This window comes from Nematolebias whitei, chromosome 2, assembly GCF_014905685.2.
Source record: "Nematolebias whitei isolate Nwh7 chromosome 2, NemWhi1, whole genome shotgun sequence".
Taxonomy (NCBI): Eukaryota; Metazoa; Chordata; class Actinopteri; order Cyprinodontiformes; family Rivulidae; genus Nematolebias; species Nematolebias whitei.
The window spans coordinates 14579829-14600597 of NC_056499.1; the positions used below are offsets into that span (position 1 = coordinate 14579829).

A 20769-nucleotide genomic window follows, 5' to 3' on the forward strand; every position below is an offset into this window, starting at 1 on the left:
ATGGCAGGCATCTTGTGTTTTGATGTAACAAGCACATTTTTAAAAGGGACTTTTCTTACTCCTAGATGCAGCCACAGACCAAAATGGAAGTCAGTAGCTCACTTACTTCTCAAATTATTACGCTCACAACACCAACAGATGGACAGATGGACACATGGACAGATGGACAGATGGACAGATGGACGGACGGACAGATGGAGGGTGTCCAATTCCCACTCTTAGCTCTGTGACGGGAGACAAAAACTGAAAACTGCACGGATCGTGATAAATTTGCTGTGTGGGTGTTTCAGTGCTCCAGTTATTATAAAACAAACTGAGGAGGAAGGAGAGATTCATTAATGTTGAACTTCACTCAAGAACAAAGAAGCGAGGGGTCAATGAGGTCAACACAATGTTTGTCTTTGTGGTGACAGGACAGCCTCCGGTTCACGCTCGTGCACGCCAACTCTGCATGCCCACCCTGACATACATCCTGTGAGGAATGCAGTTATTATTGCACCATTATCTCTGGAGTCCTTATCTGTAACTGTTTGTAGAGAGGAAAAAAAAAAAGTTTGTCTTCTTCTGACGTGCATGGTTACTTTAACTTTATTTATTATTTTAATGAACCTTGGCTGAATCTTCTCTAAAGCTGACTGAAACTCAGAGCAGACTAAAAATTTGCTGACTCAGTGTCAAAAACACAAAACACAAATATAGTCATGTAGAAGTGATTTTAATTACATTTGAGATAAAAGTTTCACAAGCTTTGACGAGTCCAGAGTTAAAGAGTAACCCGGTCGTTTTCCAGCAGAGGAACACGTTTGGATCTCTGAGATAACCCCTCCACCAACTGTTCACATGACACTGGAGAAACTTTGATGGATGAAGCTCCAACGTCTTCAGTGGGAATCCAGAACTTCTTTTTCTAACAATATATACGCAAAACGATGATGTTCTGATGGATAAACCGAGGAAGAACCAAGCAAAAAAAAAAATTAAATTAAAACTCATTAGCAGAAGGTTTGATGGAACCACAGGTTCTGTTAAATGGTTTTACAGGGTTTTATGGAGGAGATGAAACAAAATAAAAAATAGTCTTCACTTCCAGTTTGGAAAAGAAACAGAGTTCAGAAACAGTGAAAGTCAGTGAGGGTTTGGGTATGTGACCTCTGACCTCTGACCTCTGACACACTGGGTGGATGGAAACAGAAAGACTGAAGCTTGGAGGACAAATGGGGAAAAAAAGAGGAAAGATTTTTGAAAATAATAATTGTTTTCTCAAATTTAAACAGTTCAAACAGCTGAAAAAGTTTAGTTAAAATCTGTAAAATCTAGTTATTGAGCTGTGTTTGTTTAAAAAAAAAAAAAAGAGAGAGATAAAGTTCTGAAAACTGCAGTTCAGTCGGGGAAAGTCTAACTTCCTGTGACCGGTTTAAACCCAGGATGATGGTTCTGCTGTGATGTCAGAGCTGCAGATCCAAACAGAACTGCTTTAGCACTCGGTGGGCATCTATGGGAGGATTGTTTACAGTTCTTTGATAATATATTTGTCGTACAATGTAACAGAACAACAATGTTGTTGATCGTGAGCTAGAGTCACAGCTAAAGGACCAACATTCAGCTCACTGAGGCCTCATGAATCATTTTGACCCAAAGGCAGCAGGAGGGTCAACAACAGTGAAATGTATTTACCTCATGAAGGCAGCAGATTGTGAATCTTCACTTCCTCACTATCTCCCATCCCGAGCGTTCAGACCGTTTCTCAGATAATGAGCTAAAGTTTAATGGCTGAGAGTCCCCAACCCACTCTGAGAGCCTACAGGTCACAAGTCAGGTTATTTTCAAGATTTGACCAAACAAGTCCTTCATGTCTCAGCACAAACTGATCCGGGTTCAGTTTAAAAGTCTGACGGGCGGTCTGAGTGTTCACGTCACGCTCTGTAGAATTTGATTCTTGTTGTTATTTATATATTTATTACAGATTGTGAGAGCTAACGTCCTGACTGCTCGTTGTTAAGAAGCGCAGTACTGGAGCTGAACTTTGACGATTATCAAACATTGATTTTAAATAGCTTTTGCTTTTAGCATCTAATGGCATTTTTTTTTTTACTGCTTTATGGTTTTAAGAAATTGTTTTTCTGCTCTTAACTTGAAGCTATTGTTTCACTAATTTTAGCAAATGTTCTGCTTTTAGCTTTTAGGTATTGGCAATTGTTCTGCTGTGTTTAGCTTTTAGCTAATGTTTGTTTATCTTTTAGCATCTATTGGCTGTTTTTTTACTGCTTTTATTTTTTAAGCAATTGTTCTCCTGCTCTTCACTTCAAGTTATTGCTTTAATTTTTGCTGTTGCTTTGTTGGTTGTGACTTTTAGCTACTGTTTTGTAGCTTTCAGCATCTTATGGTTATTTTTACTGCTTTTAATTTTTAGCTTCTGTCCTTTTGCTCACAGCTTTGAGCTATTGTTCTGCTGCTTTTAGCTTATGTTTGACTAATTGGAAACTTTACCCTGCTTGTTTAAACTTGAACAACTCAGTTTCAGCTTTTTCGGCTGTCATTCATTTGTCATTCATTTTAGCATCAGACGTTCTGTCGTCTTCTTGCTGTTTCTGAATGAAAATGAGTCAAGATGAGTTTTAGTCTGTCTTTTGGATTTTCAGCTGCTCTCGATGGAAGATGTGGACAACAGGGCCTCCGACCACCATCTCAGCTACTGTTTGGACAAAGACATGGCCACTGACCGTGACACGTCCTAATGTTTCATAACAGCCATTAATGATTAGAGAGCTGTTCAGTTTAATTATTGACCTTGAAACGATTCAAATTGGCATTTTCTGAGTTTATTCATCTAATTCTTGGATATACTTTTCTGTTTGTTTAAGGCCAAAGATCCTCAGAATTTATTTAATAAAATGTTTAAATTTGAAGAAAAAAATTAATTGTTGTTTAGAGCTGTTTAGACAATACCTCAGTTACTATTAGAAAGTTTACACTTTAAAAATAAAGTTTAATTTGACTGGAAGTGTTTCAGGATAGGTCCAGAGTTTCAGTTCAGGTCCAGGATATTAGGACAGGTCCAGAGTTTCAGGACAAATGAAGAATTTCAGGACATATCCAGAGTTTCAGGACAGATTCAGAGTTTCAGGACAAATTCAGAGTTTCAGGACATATCCAGAGTTTCAGGACAGGTCCAGAGTTTCATGACATGCCCAGAGTTTCAGGACAGATCCAGAGTTTCAGGACATATCCAGAGTTTCAGGACAGATACAGAGTTTCAGGACAGGTCCAGAGTTTCATGACATGCCCAGAGTTTCAGGACAAGTCCAGAGTTTCATGACATGCCCAGAGTTTCAGGACAAGTCCAAGGTTTAAGGACAGATCCAGAGTTTCAAGACAGATCCAGAATTTCAGGACAGGTTCAAAGTTTCAGGACAGGTTCAAAGTTTCAGGACAAGTCCAGAGTTTCAGTGTTTTAGGACAGCTTAAGTGATTTCAGACATGTCTTCTGTGGTGTGAGACATGTCCTCTCTGTTTAATAAGAAAAGAAGCTCTAAATGTGACAGTGATCTCGAGCCGCTGAGCAGAGGATTAACGTCTTCATTAGCTGTAAAAACACCTGCTGAGATCTTATGGAGAAGCTGAAGGTTACTGAGGACTTCAGCTGGTGGTTTGTCCCACATGAATGGTTTTTCCTCTTTCTGCAGATGCAATGCAGAATCTGCCACATCTGCACAGAACGAGCAGCTTTGTTTGGGCTCTGATGGGCTTCGCGCTGCTGCAGGACTCTTTTTGATTGAGAAATAAAAACATGTCTTTTGTCAGTGAGCAGCGCAGCCAAGGTCAGAGCTGAAGTCATTAGCCAGCCGTTCACTGCACACATAAATCACCGAGGTGTTTCAGTAATAAGGAAGTTTACTCGTTAAGAGCTCCTTTAGCGGCACTTTAGAAGTCATGTGGACTGCCTCGGGCTTGTTCCTGTAATTTCTGGTCCTACATTAACTCCAATTCTCCTCATAAATGTGCTCATTTGTCTTGTGTAAGCTAACTTTCTCCTCTCACAAACAGATCCATCAAAAAAATTCACCATTTATAAAACCTTTATAAGTGCAGTATTTTTCTCTCTTTTTTTCCAGCCTGTCGTTCTATTTTTATTAATGCTTTTGTAAATATTCCTCTCTCGTCAGGTCATTTGCGTCCATACAGCCGTAAAACTTTGAAACTTTTCCTACTTTCTTATTTGAGCTGTCTTCTAATGGAAACCTCCTCCGTCTTGTTTCCTGGGGAATAATCTGAAGAACCTGCAGATCTGAGGAAATATTCCTCATATACCGCAGCCACAGAACAACATGTGCATTTCAGAATAAAATATTAGTGATCAATTTTCCAGAACTCAAGCAATGAGCACCTTTATCTCACTTCTGCCGTTTACGACCCGGTTAATGGTTAAGCAACGCCTTTGTGTCCCCTGGGATGGAGGGCAAATCTGACCCCCTTCCTTAAGTTTTCTGAGGGTTGATCCAAAGAGCTGACCAATAGCTGGCAGTCAGTCGGCGGATGACCCCGAGTATAAAAGCTGGGGCTGATGGGACAGAACCAGGTTCTAGCACAAGAATCTGAGCTCAGCAGAAACAGATCCATAAATCCACAAAACGAGACGACTTTGTCCTGCTCTGTTCTAAAACTCCTGGATGTCAGGAGGTTTCAAACCTGCTCAGGTGTTTGATCTTTTACTTTGTTGGGCCTGAGAACCATCTCCAGCATCCCTGATGGAGAGGATCAAATCTAATGGAAAGGGACACGTTAACTCCTCTTACGATCCCGCTCTGGACGAACCTCCGGTCTATGAGGAGACTAACTTCTCCAACGATGGGCACAGGGCCATCCGGCCCTCGGTAATCAGCGCGTTTGGTCACAACACCTTAGACCGAGTGCCCAACATTGACTTTTACCGTAACGCCGGCAGCGTGAGCGGCCAGCGAGCTGTGAGACCGTCCCTGCAGGAGCTCCATGATGTCTTCCAGAAGGTGAGTCGAGTAAACAACGTTTTACCAGTTGTTTAATTATTAAAAACCTCCTGACAGCGCGCACATTTGATCTCTTTATCTAAGGGCTTGTAAAAACTAGAGAAGAACACAGATACAGAGTTATTTTGAGAACATCTCAGAGCTCTTTACTGCTGTTTAAGGTTTATTACCAAAGACATGAGGTCAGAGGTCAGGCAGGTTTATAGCTTGGATTAAAGTATAGCTTCTGAATGTATCATAAAATGAAACGGAGATCTTTGAGTGTTTGTTCCAACAAGAGCTGCAGGAAGCAATCTTCATTTTTACAACAGATCAAACGTTAGGAGTATGTATGGCAGCGTAGGAGAAGAAGGAACCTTTAAGAATAATTCAGCTCGATGTCACACAGAAGACGTGAACAATCTAAGCTCGGAGCAACACAAACAGTTTTATCTGCTCGTCCTAATGTTCAGCCTAAAATCAAAACCAAAGTGAAAAATTTTGTTCCATACTCATCCTAATTTCTCCTCCTTTGCTTTGGTTCTGTTGTGTCCAAAGAATGGAGCGATCGATGTGCCCGAGACGGTGGAGGACGATGGTGAGGGGAGCGATGGGACCCCCTCTGACGACCTGGAGTCGGCCGTTCTCCCCGACAACGGAGCGATAAAGTTTGGTTGGATCAGAGGAGTTCTGGTGAGTTTGGCTCCTCGTGAAGTCTCTGAGCAGGACTCTGCAGAAGCTTTAAGCTGATTCAAGTCAACTGTTAACCTCAAACTCGTATCAAACAAAGGTTAAATTTTAACAGTTATACAAGGATTTTTTTTTTTTTTGTCGCAATTATAACAAAAAGCAAAGATTTAGTTTTACGATTATATGAGGGTCCTCACTTGCTTTTCCATGACCCACAGTGGGGTCTGGACCCTAACTTTAGGAACCACTCCTGCAGCTAACATGAACCCAGCTTTGTGTTGGAACAACGGAGAACTACTTGAGACCATAATCTGGACCTGCTTTTAATTATTGATACTGATATAGACTGAATACGTTGCCGTGGAAACAGTCTCATAGAGTCTCATTTGACTGTGATCAATCTCGACCGTTTGACCTTTGACCCCTTCTTTCTCCACAGGTGAGATGCATGCTGAACATCTGGGGCGTCATGTTGTTCATCCGTCTGTCCTGGGTCTTCGGTCAGGCAGGCTGGGGTGAGCCAGACAACGAGACACGTCCCAGACTTCATCTTTTACAGACTGCAGCATATTCTAAAAGGCTAAAAGTAGCACAACTGTAGCTAAAACCAACAAAACTGTGGCTAAAAGCTAAAATGATCGAAACTGTTGCTGAAAGGTAAAAGAGTTATAATTGTAGTTAAAGATAAAATTATTATTACAGTAGCTAAAAGTTAAAATTAGCCAAACATTAACTAAAATATAAAATAAGTAGAACAGTAGCTTAAAGTAGGATAAACTCAACAGAATGGTTGCTAAAAGTAGCAGAACAGTAGCTAAAAGCTATAGTGTAAGATGACAGAAACAGTATTCTGAAGCAGATTTTTCTTATTTCTGCATGATGAAAACCTGATCAGATCTGTAAATCCTGGTTCTTCAGGTCTGGGGATTGTGGTGATCTGTCTGAGCTGTGTGGTCACCACCATCACGGGCCTTTCCATGTCAGCCATCTGCACCAACGGTGTGGTCCGAGGAGGTAGGTCAGAACTTCCCCCCGCGGGTCGCAGCTCCACATGACTCAGACATCATCGCAGCATTCCGTTTATAACTTCTACAGCTTCTGCAGCTGAAACATCAGAAATGAAAATATCATCTTGGATAACACATTCACTGTGACACAGAATGGTTCAAGGGCTGAATGAGCAGAAGGATAAAGGCTGGAGATAAAGTCTCTAACCCTTGAAAGCTGCATCTCTGGACACTTGATTCCTCCTTTTACAGCTCGGCCCGACATAAAATCAATCAATCAGTGATGTGCAGATTAATCATCCACTACAGATATCGTTCAGATGAACTCTGACGACAGCTTCTGATAAAACCGGATTCTGCTGCAGATTACTCAACGTACTTTAAACAACAAACTCAAAGCAGCTTTTTTCTCCACGTTTAAAATGTAGCAGAAGATCAACCGAAGCAGCCATAAAAGGTCACATCTCTGTTAACTTTCTGCGGTGACACCAGATCCACAGAAAATCTCCGCTTTGATTCAGATTTTGATCTTCTAACGCAACAGTTTGATTAAACCCTGATGGGGGTGGTGGCTTTGATAATGAGACCCGTCTGTCTGATGTCTGTTCAGGGGGAGCTTACTATCTGATCTCCCGCAGTTTGGGACCAGAGTTTGGGGGGTCCATTGGGCTCATTTTTGCCTTCGCCAACGCTGTGGCTGTAGCTATGTACGTCGTGGGGTTTGCCGAGACCGTGGTGGATTTACTGAAGGTGCGTGGTGTTGTTTGGACGAGTTCTTGAAGAAGTGTGTGTTGGAGTGTGTCTTCATGCATCGCCTTGCTGTTGCCCTCAGGAGTACGCCACTCTGATGGTGGATGAAATAAATGACATCAGAATCATCGGCTGCATCACCGTCGTGTTGCTTTTGGGGATTTCAGTTGCTGGAATGGAATGGGAGGCAAAGGTGAGAAACAATCGTTCTGCTGGTTGTTGATTCTGTGTGAAGTGAACTTTAATCTTCTTTTGTTCCAACAGGCCCAGGTTGTGCTGCTCGTCATCCTGCTGGTGGCCATAGTCAACGTGTTCGTAGGAACAGCCATTCCTGCGACCGAAGATAAGAGATCTAAAGGCTTTTTTAGTTATCAATGTAAGACGCTTTTTAACCTCGTACAAATTGAATGGGTAAAAAATACATTTCCTCTGACTTTCTAAATATTTAGTTGCTTTTTTCTTCTTCTTTCTACCACAGCCAACATCTTCAGGGAAAATTTCTCCCCAGTTTTTAGAGACGGTGAAACATTTTTTTCAGTGTTTGCCATCTTTTTCCCCGCGGCAACAGGAATCCTGGCTGGAGCCAACATCTCCGGAGACTTACGGGTAAAGTCTAGGAACATGTAGAGGTGTCACCAGCTCCTGGAAGTTCTTTGTAGACTGTTTTGGGGTTTTCTGACACAGATGGGTTTTTGTTACAGGACCCCCAGGGTGCCATACCTAAAGGTACTTTACTGGCCATCCTCATCACTGGGGTCACCTACCTCGGAGTGGCTCTATGTGTTTGTAAGTACAGGGCAGTAACATCCTTCTGAATCCTTTCATGTTTATCATGTCGACTGGTCCTTCATCAATTAAAGGACCACACTTCAGTGTCCAGATTTGTTTCAAAAATCAAATTAAATTTATTAATAAAATATATTTATTAAAATATATATTTATATTTATTTAAAAATATATTTATATATTGTTGTTGTTGTTGTTATCCACTGTTGTCATCATTTTTTGTTAAAGAAATCAGGTCTCTCTTGTACATGTTCCCCGAGGCTCAATGGGATTAACCTGTATAAATAAAGGTTGAACAAATATTTAAAACAACCACAGCTGACCAGTGTGTTCAGCAATAAATCCATAAAACAATTAAAATCATTAAAAAAAAAACAGAAAAAGTAGAAGCTTCAAAATGAAATCATGTATAAATCTTTGAAAATAAAAGACTAAATAAATGTGATTGAACGTGATTTTTAAAGTTTCCGTGGTGAGGGTAAGTTCAGATAAAGATTTGGGTTTGAGGCCGTGCAAAGGTTTAAAAAAAACAACTTTACATTAAATCAATCCTAAATTTAACAGGAAGTCAGTAGATTCAAACACGGGAGAGATACTAGTTTTGTTCTTGGTATGAGTTTGGAGCTGCAGAACACAGAGACTGTCTGAAGACAAAATAAAGAGACAAAAAAAACCCAACAACAAGGAGGTGATAAAAGACTTCATGTGTCCAGACTGACTCAAACTACGAAAGACTTAAATTAAAGTAAATCAAACTTTAAGAAAAGAAACTAAAAGCTGATGAGGCAGCAAATCAGGAACAAAACCAGAACCAGGAGAACATTATGGCGGACTAAAGAACATGGATTATAAGTATGCAGAGAGGAATGAGCTTTATTTTTGTGATTTAACAGGTAAATGAGTCTTCGAGGCTCAATGTGACTTATCTGTTTAAATAAAGGTTGAATGAATTTGATACCAGGCAGCACGGTGGCGCAACTGGTAGAGCTGCTGCCTCTCAGCGAGCAGGTCCCTGGTTCAAATCCCGGTCCGGGGGCCTTTCTGGGTGGAGTTTGCATGTTCTCTCTGTGCATGCGTGGGTTTTCTCCGGGTACTCCGGTTTCCTCCCACAGACCAAAAACATGCATGTTAGGCTGATTGGTAACTCTAAATTGTCCCTAGGTGTGAGTGAGAGAGTGAATGGTTGTTTGTCTCGTTTGTCTCTATGTGGCCCTGTGATGGACTTGCGACCTGTCCAGGGTGTACCCCGCCCCTCGCACAGTGATTGCTGGACATGGGCACCAGCGACCCCCGTGACCCAAAATGGAACAAACGGGTAAAGAAAATGGATGGATGGATGGATGAATTTGATACCAGTCTATTAGACAGACTAGAGCTTGGAAATGTAAGAAAACAACATATTTTTACCACAGAATTATTCAGTTTTTCAAATTGTAATTGACATTCCAAAACAATACCCAGAGTCATGAAAATTAAATATTAACAGCTCTAAAATATGATGAGATGCTCATTTTACAGAAGCATTAGAAGAATCAGACACAGCTTGTTAACTGAAGCATTTCACCTCCTTAATACAACTCAGAAGGGTCTAACAAAGACTGGGATGTCAGGACTCAGAGGAATATAAACCAGTGCGTCGTCTGCATAACAGCGAAGTGAATCATGGAATTAGGGAAGACCCCACCCAAAGCATCTACTGTGTAAATAAGACTGACCCAATATTGGATCCATAAGGAACTCCACAACTGACAGGAGCTGTAGAAGAAGAAGAATTTTCCTTGTTTTTTAATCTGTAAAATAAAAAATAAAAAATGAAGTGAAGCACTGAAGGACAGAACCGTGAGTCCAACCTGGTTGTTCTCAGGATCAGCTGACAACAACATGCAAAAAAATACTTTCAAAACTATAGTTTTTCATAAGTTATTTTGGTGACTAAAGTGAAATTTTCATTAAAAATGTAAAGTCAAGCCCCAGATGATGTCTAATGCATCATGAAATTAAAACCATATTCCTTCAGCAAACATCTTTCAAACACAAAACCAAAGGAATCAAACACCAAAGTTGCTCAATGATCCAGGCAGAAATCGAACAATGTTCAGTCAAGTCAAAGGAATCAAAGTGTTTTTCTTCACTTTTTGACTCCAATAATTGTTTTCCATACACTTTGTCTTGTTGTTGTTCAGTAACAGAAAACTTGAAAACAATCCATCTTTTCTTTCTTGAATCGTTCAGCTGCTACTGTTGTCCGAGACGCCACAGGAAACTCCTCGGACCTCATTGTTCCCGGCGTTCCCTGTAACGGTTCGGCTGTGTCCGCCTGTGAACTCGGTTATAACTTTTCTTCCTGTGAAACACAAGCCTGTAAATTTGGCTTGATGAACAACTTCCAGGTATAACAGCCATTTGGAACGTCCCTGCGTAGAAGATTGTCCTGTTTTTAAAGATTAACGCTCTGAACGGATCTGATCCTTGTGGTCCAGGTGATGACTATGGCGTCCGGGTTTGGACCTCTCATCATTGCAGGAACCTTCTCAGCCACTCTCTCCTCAGCTCTAGCCTCCCTTGTTAGTGCTCCCAAAGTCTTCCAGGCGAGTAACTTTATTTTGATGCGGTTCGGTAAGAATGTAAAATGTGTTGCTCATCTGATTTGAACGGTGTCCGCTCCTCAGGCCCTGTGCAAAGACAACATTTACAAAGCTCTGCACTTCTTTGCCAAAGGACATGGCAAGAACAACGAGCCGATTCGTGGTTATGTCCTGACCTTCATCATTTCTGTGGCCTTCATCCTCATCGGTGGGTTCAGTGGTGTACGGCGGCTCAGATTTAACGTTTCTGTACATACTGTACTCATACCTCAGATTAAGAGACATTGGAGGTTTTTTTTAAACCAAACAAACTTATTTTGACATCATAACAAACAACATTTATCTAGTTCCATCTACATCATAAAACTCACCCAGACTGTCTGATAAAAACTGCAAAGACTCATTTATGTTCACAGGTTCCCGGAAACAAGTTCAAAGGTGTTCGTTTGTTTTTTGTAGGTAATCTGAACACCATAGCTCCAATCATCTCCAACTTCTTCCTGGCCTCTTATGCTCTCATCAATTTCTCCTGTTTCCATGCATCCTACGCCAAGTCTCCAGGTCAGTCTGAAGAAATGTTCCTACTTTGAATCCAGTAACACCACACTCTGGGATTATTATCCAGTGGTCCAGGGTAAACTGTTTCATATAAATGACTGTCTTTGATCCAACATTTTTCAGTCAGGTCATCTGGACAGTTTCTTTTTTTTTTTGTGCTGAGACGTTTCGCCTTCCATCCAGAAGGCTTCACCAGTCTGAGGAAACACCAAACAAAACTGATTCTCCCCCAACAGCTTACTCCAAAGTGGAAAAAATGTTTGTTGGTGCTAAGATGGTCTCTGGGGCACACCCTCTCCTCTGGTGCCCGCCCTCTCCCTTGTTGACAGTCATGTCAAACTGGTTCAAAACACCAAAGTCCATGCTCAATAATCCAGGTATACAATCCAACAATTTTCAGTCAGGTCATCTGGACGGTTTATTTTTTTTGTGTTGCAATGTTTCACCTTCCATCCAGAAGGCTTCATCAGTCAGATAGTAAGCTGTTGGGGGAGAAGCAGTTTTGTTTGGTGTTTCCACAGACTGATGAAGCCTTCTGGATGGAAGGCGAAACGTCTCAGCACAAAAAAAAGAAACTGTCCAGATGACCTGACTGAAAATTGTTGGATTTTATACCTGGATTATTAAGCAAGGACTTTGGTGACTGTCTTTGAGCTTGATGCAGTCTTCAGAATTCATTTGTGTGAAGTTTTTACTATACCCAGAATAGTTGTGACCGAAACAGCAACTCTAAGACACACAGTGTGTATTTACAATAGTGAATGAATAAAGGTACATACAGTACTGCAACCCCTGGTGGGAGGGACTGGAACCCTGAAGAGCAAGGAGGACAGTTAGGAGGACAAGTAGGTCTGCATGCGGTTCTGATAATAAGCAGGAAGCTTACTGTAGGAGATGTAAACTCCTCGGCATGAGAGTCCAAAGGTTCCAAAGGCAGTCCAGAGAGGTCCCAGAGAGATTGCAGATATGATGGGCAAGTGGGGATGGCAAGGAGCAGCTAAGGAGATCACCAGGAGATTCATAGAGAACACTAGGAGGTCCAGGGCATCAATGGAACACAGGGAAGCTGTAGGGAGAATACTCTAGAACTCGTACAATTTGGACTCTTGGTGGAGTAGGTTCTGTCCTCCTCAGTCCTGTTTGTTGACTCTGTCCCCAGGTTGGAGACCAGCTTATAAATACTACAACATGTGGCTGTCTCTGATGGGGGCTCTGCTCTGCTGCGTCGTCATGTTCGTCATTAACTGGTGGGCCGCTCTGCTCACATATGGGATTGAGATTCTGCTGTATATCTACGTCACGGTGAAGAAGCCAGGTGAGCTTGTTCATGTGCACCAAGGTCCTGAAGGGCTCCCTGTGAGTCCAAGGTGCTGACCTTTTAGTTTATCTGCAGACGTGAACTGGGGTTCGTCCACGCAGGCCGTGACCTTTGTGAGTGCCGTCAGCAACGCTTTGTCCCTGTCCGGTGTAGAAGATCACGTCAAGAACTTCAGGTAAAGACTGCAGGTCACTGTAGTTTAGAACCAAACCAGTTTTACAAAGAAACCCAAGAACTGAAAGAACGAGTTTCTTTTTTTACATTTACTTAACCTGTAGATTTATCGAAAAAAATTCATAAAAGTAAAAATTATTTTGTCCTGTTTCGTTGTCAGGCCACAGATCTTGGCTCTAACAGGGTCGGCACGGACCAGACCGGCTCTCCTGGACCTGGCTCACTCCATTACCAAGAACTACGGACTCTGTCTCACCTGTGAAGTCTTTGTTGTAGGTTCTATTGTAATCAGTTTATTCACAGTTTCACATGAAGCAAATCTTACTGAACGCTAACGTCTTGTTTGGACAACAGAGGTCAAAAATCAGGCTCGGGTTTCTAAAAGTGAACGAAATGTGTATGGAAGATTTAAAAAGTGTCTTTTTGTGAGCCTCTCAGGGCCAGAGATCAGAGACACTCCAGGAGATGAACGCTGGGATGGAGAAGAACCAGATGTGGCTGAACAAAACCAAACGGAAAGTGTTTTACACTGCCGTGGCCTGCGATGAGTTCAGGGAAGGAGCCGAGAATATGCTGCAGGTGAGCGTCTGAACACCGAGTCCGGATATGGAGGCCAGTCAGGGTCTGGAAGCTGAGTCAAGGTCTGGAGGCGGAGTCAGATACCTATTTGGGCTGAGTCAGGGTCTGGAGGCGGAGTCAGGGTTAGTAGGCGGAGTCGGGGTCCTTCTACTGCTCTTTCTGAATACATTTTAGAGTCCACACACTTCTGCAGGCTTTGCGCTGTTTTAGCTCTTCTTACATCAGAACGTTCAGCTTGTTCAGCAGATAGGTGCTCTCTTTTTGTTTCGTTGTTTTGTACATTTTTTTTACTATTCTAAATATTTACTCACATATAACTTATTTATTTCCCCCTAAAAATAAAATGCCATCAAATGTTTTTTTCAGTTTCTGTCTTCTTAGGACACTGATATTTAGCCTTTGTCTATTTTGCTGCTACTTTTAGCAATATTTCAGCTGCTTTTAGCTAAAAAAAAGGCTACTTTTAGCTTTTAGCTACTGTTTTGCTGATTTTAGTTTAAGCATATTTAGCTGATTTTAGCTACAGTTTATTAATTTTAGCAAATATTTTGCTTTTAGCCATTAGCTACTTTTCTTCTGCTTAAGCGTTTAGTTACCATTTTGTTGCTTTTAGCTTCTAGTTAATGTTCTGCTTTTAATTTTTAGTTTTAATTTTACTCCATTTAGCTTTTAACCGTTGTTCTGCTGCTATTAGCTGTTGGTTACTATTTTGTCAGTTTTAGCTACTGTTTTGACTTAGTTTTAACTTCTTCACCAGCGTTTCTCTAGTTTACAACCGTCTTCTGTCAGAGACAAAATGTCGTCTTGGTCAAAGTTGAAGCTACAGGACTGGATCAGGTCCCGTTAGGACTCTGGCCTTGACTCGTCAGGAGGACCTCAGTGCAACTTTGTAGCAGCAGGTTGAAGTTAACAAGGAAGAGAACCTCGTTAAGACTCAGTCACTCTGAGATAAAAATGTTGCTCAGTGTCAGAACTGCTTCCTTCAAATTAAAGCTAGAACTAATTAAGAGATAGGGACCAGTCCAGGGACCTGATCTGAGCTGCTGGTTGGACTGTTCTGTCCCAGACTTCCTGCTCAGCACACTCTGACAGTTTCTGGAGAAAGTTTTCAGTCCAGATTATTCTGGGTTCTTCTGATGTTCTCAGGCTTCAGGTCTGGGCCGCATGAAGCCGAACACATTGATGATCGGCTTCAAGAGGAACTGGAGGACGGCCGGAGCAGATGAGGTCCAGAGTTACGTGGGAGTTCTGCAGTAAGTCTCAAAGCAACACGTCAGAGCTGAGTACCGAACCTGTTCTGAACGTTACTCAGGGTGCTGAAGTCCTGCTTCTCTCTGTGACAGCGATGCTTTTGACTTTGAGTTTGGGATGGTGATGCTGAGGATGAACCAGGGGCTGGACGTGTCCCATCTCGTCCAGGCTGAAGGTCCGTATCAAGTTCCCTTCTCTATCAGAATCACAACTGCAACACATCTTTAGGAAGGAAAACAACAAAGATGCACTCAAAGGGTTAAAGCAGAATGGGCAGCAAATGAAAAAGAACAGTGAGCTTTTGTTTTTAAGGAAAATCACAAATTTTTTGAACTGTTAGAAGATTTTTTTTTTATTATACCATAAATTATTAATATGTAAACTGCAAGTGTTAGAAGGAACTGATAACTAAAGACGTGACTCAGAAACTAAACGGAAGCACAGAACCGTGTAGGGATGATAAGTATAATAAATAAAACTATAAACGATAAACTGGAAAAGTTCTGAAAGTCCAACATCCATAAACTTTCTTCTATAAAGTCCATCAGGACTTTCTGTTGTGATCGTCTAAGCTGACAAAGTGACGATGTTTGATGGAGAAACTGTAGAAGATCAGTTAGAGACCAAGAGAGACGCTCCACCACCCAGAGGGAGCTCAGAGTAGAGCCGCCGCTCCTCCTCATCGAAGGGAGTCTACTGAGGTGGTTCAGGTTTAGGATGCCTCCTGGACGTCTCCCTTCGGAGGATTTCCAGGCTTATCCCACAGAGAGGAGACCTCGAGGAAGACCCAGAACTCTGAAGGGATTATACTGTAGATCCTCTGATAAAGAGGCAGAAGATGGAGAAGGTGTAGAAGGTTTATGGAAGTAAGGTGGGTTTGCTCCAGAGTTATGGTCTGTGGGACATCCTCACTCAGAGTCAGGAATTCTCAAAGCTTTCAGAGACACTGAAGGCAACATTTTTACTGTTTTTAGTGAGTTTCATCTCTGTCATTTGTTTGGCTACCAAAGGTCAGAGCTTCTTGATAGTGATGCACGGCTTAATGAATGTTTTTGTTTGGATTTTTGGATGAGATGTGAAGTTAATGCGATTAAACTGAAGAACAGTGGGTGAACCATGAGAAGAGTTCTTTTGGTTATAGAGTAGTTCTTACAGCAGTTCTGACGTAAATGCAGTTTGATTTGACCACTGGATAATTTTGACTATGAATTATCCGCAGCCTCTGATTGGACAGCTGCTTGTGTGTTTCAGAGGAAATGCTGAAGGCGGCGCAGGAGCAGCAGGCTCTGGATAATGAGCTGATTCCAAATGGAGGGAAGGCCAAAGGACTCTTCAGGAAGTCCAGGAATCCTTCTCAGCAAGTGCTCACAACCAGAGGTACACAACTAAGACATTCAGTCAGCTGATAATGTTTAGACGCACTCGTCCACACACAGAGGGCAAAACTGCCTTTAAAGATGGACTTGGACTGTCCCCCAAAGACCTTTCTGGGTGACCAATCCAATAATACGGCTCTATTGGCTCCACTCTGTGGAGGAGTCCTTTACCCATCAGCAAAAGGGTCTCTGTCTTTGGCTAAACCTGAGGAATGATGGTCTGTTCCAACTCCCACTTCTAACAACCCCCCCCCCCCCCCCCCCCATATCTCTATGTGTTCCAGTGTCCGTGTGCGGCCCCCCACCCCCGCAGATTGCCAGGATGAATGAGAAGCTGATGGAGGCCAGTGGGCAGTTTAAGAAGAAACAGCCGAAGGGCACCATCGATGTGTGGTGGCTGTTCGACGACGGAGGTATGTGTTTGTTAGTCTGAGGTGGCCTCGTACATCTACTCATCATCTTCTTCTCCCTTCTTAATTGGTAAAGTTCAGTTAAACTGGTTGGTTTCCTGGCTTCAGACCTGACCTTTATTCAAAGTCTGCAAACATTCTAACAGGTTGAGGTCAAAGCTTTGAGAAGGTCATTTCTTAAACCTAATGTTTGTTTGACCTATCCGATCAGAAACCAGTTTTGATGTTTGGGATCATTGTCCTGTTGGACTCAACTGTGTCCCAGTTTTAACCGTCCAGCTGCTAAATATGTTGTGAAGCTGAAGAAGGTAGTCCTTCAATGTTTCATCCACTTTGTACCACATCATGATGCTCCCACCACCATGCCTGACAGCTGGTTCAGTGTTCAGAGGTCTGAAAGTCTTAATAAAACAGGAAGCTAGCTTCAAGGAGAAGACAGATGATTTGAGAGGGGAGTGAAGGAAGCCGTTTATATATAGAGAAACCATCTCTAAACAGAGGAGGAGGCATCAGGTTTCAACTTTCAAAAACTTATAATGCAACTTTAGGACTGACACCGAGTCAGTTTTCACACAGACATGACCAGAGGGGCCACATCTGTGAATTAGATTACCAAAAACCTTAACAAACCCCTACTGTGAGGTGTAATATGTCAATCTGCATATGTATGTGTGTATCTTATATCAGCTTTATAACCTAAACCCCACACACTCTACTCTTTGAATTGAGAAAGCTCCTTGGATGAGAAGCGAAACGTCTTCTGTTACAAATAAAGTCCTGTTGTTTTTGTCGTGAACTTTTTTGAATTCACCATGTCCTGGATGACTGAGAATCTTCACCAGCGCTAGCTTCAAGGAGAAAACAGTTCTACAAAATAAAACAGGAAGCTGGCTTCAAGGAGAAAACAGTTCTACAAAATAAAACAGGAAGCTGGCTTCAAGGAGAAAACAGTTCTACAAAATAAAACAGGAAGCAAGCTTCAAGGAGGTATCAGTTCAGCAAAATAAAACCGAAGCCAGTTTCAATGGTGCAGAATCCTCAGGAATTAAATAAATAAATAAATAACCTGCAACAAAAGTACCAACTTAGATTCTTCCTTATTGTTCTAGAATTGCGCCGCTCAAGGTGGCTGCATGTTGGAGCAGCTCTGTTACTTTCATTCTGAGATTTTGCTTTTGGAAACGTTAATTCCTCTTTTTCTGGATGTAAATCACATTTTTTGGATGATTGTTTCCTCTGGTATCGGATGCTGTGCAGCTGGAAGGATTTTTACTGAAACTTTTTTAGTTTTGGACATTTGTTATGATGCGTAACCATGGCAACAAGGCAGTTTTCTACAAACAACAGCAGCTGATTAACATCTCAAAAAGCTCAAATAATATCTCAACTACAGCCTCAAATCCCAAATGAGTTTAAAAGGATGTTCTGTGGATGCATTCTCCTCTACCTGCCAGCTGTGCTCGAGTGTCTGACCACTGAGATCCTGGAACTAGCAGGAAACACGGCTCATGACAGCAGAAGGACAGGATCGTCCCTCAGCACCAGTTGGCTATCCGCAGCAATGAGGAGCTCGGCAGACTGCTGGGAGAAGTGACCATCGCTCTGGGAGGAGTTCTGCCCGGCATTCGGACGGTCCTACAGGAACTGAGAGGCCAGCCGGTCTGGGTGGACGGATCAGACGGCATCTGCAGCCAGTTTCTTAGGAGCCACTGTGGGATGGACCTTTACAAGAGATCCTTCCAGTCTACAGCCATCAGCATCTATAACATCTCTTAATGAAATGAGGATAATGAGTTACAATAACAAATCATTTACCTCTGGGATTAATAAAGTATTTTTGAATTGAATTGAATTGAATTGAATCCAAAAGAAAAGCATTATGGATGAACTTGCCTTGTCATAAAAAATGAATCATAGTTGCATTTTTTTGTAAAGTGGACAGTTTTTCTGATTAAACTGAACCTGTCTGTCGTGTCTCAGGTCTCACCCTGTTGCTGCCCTACATCCTGACCACCAGGAAGAAGTGGAAGGACTGTAAGTTAAGGATCTTCATCGCAGGACAGACTGAACGCAGCGAGCTGGACAGAGACGAGTGAGTCCAATGTTTCAGTCACACAACGGTTTGTTAAAAGAAGAATGTCTGACTGCATAAAGTTACAAAAATATAAAACCAGGCACCAAAAACGCTGATGTGATGTGAAAATGAATCAGTCTGTGGTGATGTGATTTGCAGGATGAAGTCTTTATTGCAGAAGTTCAGAATCAAGTGCAGCGACATTAACGTCATCGATGACATTCACATCAAGCCCCGAGCAGAAAGGTAACCATCATGCTCCACTTCCACTCAAAGATCTCACCAGCTGAATAAAAATGTTGTTTTTATGAATCAGCTCATCTTCTGATGTGTTTCCTCCAGCTTGAAGAAGCTGGATGACATGATCGAGCCTTTCCGTCTCCATGAAAGCTCTGAGGAGAGTTATCAGGCTGAGGCCTTGCAGAAGGAGACCCCCTGGAAGATCACCGACACGGAGCTGAGCAGCTTTGAGGAGAAGGTGAAACCCTCCTTAGACACAGGCTGATATTATTGTTGGTGATTCAGTTTGAAGTCATTGTTTAAATAATGGAATGTGTGTCACCAGCAACCTTACAAGTCTTAAACCATGATGTCCCACAATCTGGTAAAGCCTAACGTATCTGTTGGGGAGGATTCTCAGCTACTACCATGCCGAATGTTAGCTCAAGATCTATCAAACGGACTGAGTTGTAGTCTTTTTTGTTTTTTGTGAAGGTTGTGGTGGCCATCTTGAATTAGGATGACGTTTCACATTAAGTGGTTGGTTTAAGACCTAAGTAGTGATGGATGTCTGACACAGACGAGCTTCAAATCAAGGCTGCATTTTCATTTAATAATACTTTATAATAATACTAATACTTTATTTATAAAGCCCTTTAAAACAACCACAGCTGCAACAAAGTGCTGTACATATAAAATCAAGAACATTTAAACACATAAAACAGTTGTTAAAAACATTAAGATCAATAAAAACAGTGCAGAGCAAATTCAGGCTGTGCTAATCTCTGGTGGTCCATTGTGGTGAAGAGGGAGCTGAGCTCCAAGGAGAAGCTCACTGTTTACTAGTCGGTCTACATTCCTACCTTCACCTATGGTCATGAACTATGTGGGTAGAAACTAAAAGAAACAGATCCTGGATCCAGGAGGTCTAAAAAGAGTTCACTCTGCAGGGTTGCTGGACTCTTTCTTAGAGACAGGGTGAGAAGTTCAGTTCTCCAGGAGAGACTCAACTGCTGCTCCTCCACATCCAGGGGAGGAGCAGGAGCAAGCTTCAGACACCTGGTAAGGATGGATCCTGGACGCCTTACTAGGAAGGTGTTTTGGACATGTCAAACTGGGAGGAGACCCCGGGGAAGTACTCGGACACACTGAAGAGACTAGAGTCACTTTGCCATTTATAAGTGCAGCTCCACTCAGCTCTCGTCTTATTGGTTCTGGGGGCTCGTCATTGCAAAGTGGGCGGGCATCGTAACTGTAATATAACGTTGATTTTTTTTAGCTTATCCCAGCACTGCTTGAAGGTCCAGGCATAGTCATGATACCATCATCTCCAATATCTCTTGGTAAATTTGCTTGTTTCTTGTAGCGTCGTCCTGCTCGTGCTGAATCCTCTGATCCGCCAATAAAGACACAAAGTTCTGGACCTCATCAATCAATGGTCCACGGCACAATTTTTGGAGCTTCCAGCAACCACGAAAAAGATGATCTATAAACTGGGCTGAGTGAGGGTGGTACCAGCAGTGCACAGGTCCTTAACTGGTGCAATGTGGAGCAGAACCGATGAGTGTAGAGACTGTGGCAAAGTGCCATATGTCTCTCGGCTGGTTTAGTAGCCCCTTGGAGTCCTTCTAGAAGAAATAGAAGAGGAAGGATGTGTCTCAACCTCCCTGCTCAAACTGCTGCCGCTGAGACCTGACTCCAGATCAAGAGGGATGGACTGACTGACCGACATAAGAGTGCAAGCAGCAGGTGACAGTCAGGCAGGTTTTAAACAAAAATGTTTTAGATAATTAACTGAAAACCAGGTAAACAGGGGCATTAAAGCCAAAACTGAACAGGTGAGTTACATATGAGGAACTGACAACAGCTGAAAAATAACAAGGAGCTTAAATCTGCTTGCAGGCTGATTACTGAGTGAGAACAGGTGCACTGATTACTGAGTGAGAACAGGTGCACTGATTACTGAGTGAGAACAGGTGTGCTGATTACTGAGTGAGAACAGGTGTGCTG

General features: G+C 42.2%; 1 protein-coding gene across 1 annotated transcript in view; it reads left to right on the plus strand.

Moving 5' to 3' along the window:
* The first annotated feature begins 4580 nt into the window (after positions 1-4580).
* Positions 4581-20769, plus strand: part of slc12a1 (solute carrier family 12 member 1) — a 17492-nt gene continuing 1303 nt past the window's right edge. The window contains exons 1-24 of the mRNA XM_037697083.1: positions 4581-5003; positions 5541-5675; positions 6112-6187; positions 6591-6686; positions 7290-7429; positions 7512-7622; positions 7694-7803; positions 7903-8035; positions 8131-8215; positions 10448-10605; positions 10696-10803; positions 10885-11008; positions 11260-11361; positions 12518-12673; positions 12752-12851; positions 13011-13122; positions 13289-13429; positions 14576-14682; positions 14773-14855; positions 15932-16057; positions 16341-16469; positions 18447-18558; positions 18700-18786; positions 18883-19018. Of these exons, the coding sequence (XP_037553011.1) occupies positions 4746-5003; positions 5541-5675; positions 6112-6187; positions 6591-6686; positions 7290-7429; positions 7512-7622; positions 7694-7803; positions 7903-8035; positions 8131-8215; positions 10448-10605; positions 10696-10803; positions 10885-11008; positions 11260-11361; positions 12518-12673; positions 12752-12851; positions 13011-13122; positions 13289-13429; positions 14576-14682; positions 14773-14855; positions 15932-16057; positions 16341-16469; positions 18447-18558; positions 18700-18786; positions 18883-19018 (2925 nt within the window). The 5' untranslated portion in view covers positions 4581-4745. The remainder of the gene's footprint in view (positions 5004-5540; positions 5676-6111; positions 6188-6590; positions 6687-7289; positions 7430-7511; positions 7623-7693; positions 7804-7902; positions 8036-8130; positions 8216-10447; positions 10606-10695; positions 10804-10884; positions 11009-11259; positions 11362-12517; positions 12674-12751; positions 12852-13010; positions 13123-13288; positions 13430-14575; positions 14683-14772; positions 14856-15931; positions 16058-16340; positions 16470-18446; positions 18559-18699; positions 18787-18882; positions 19019-20769) is intronic.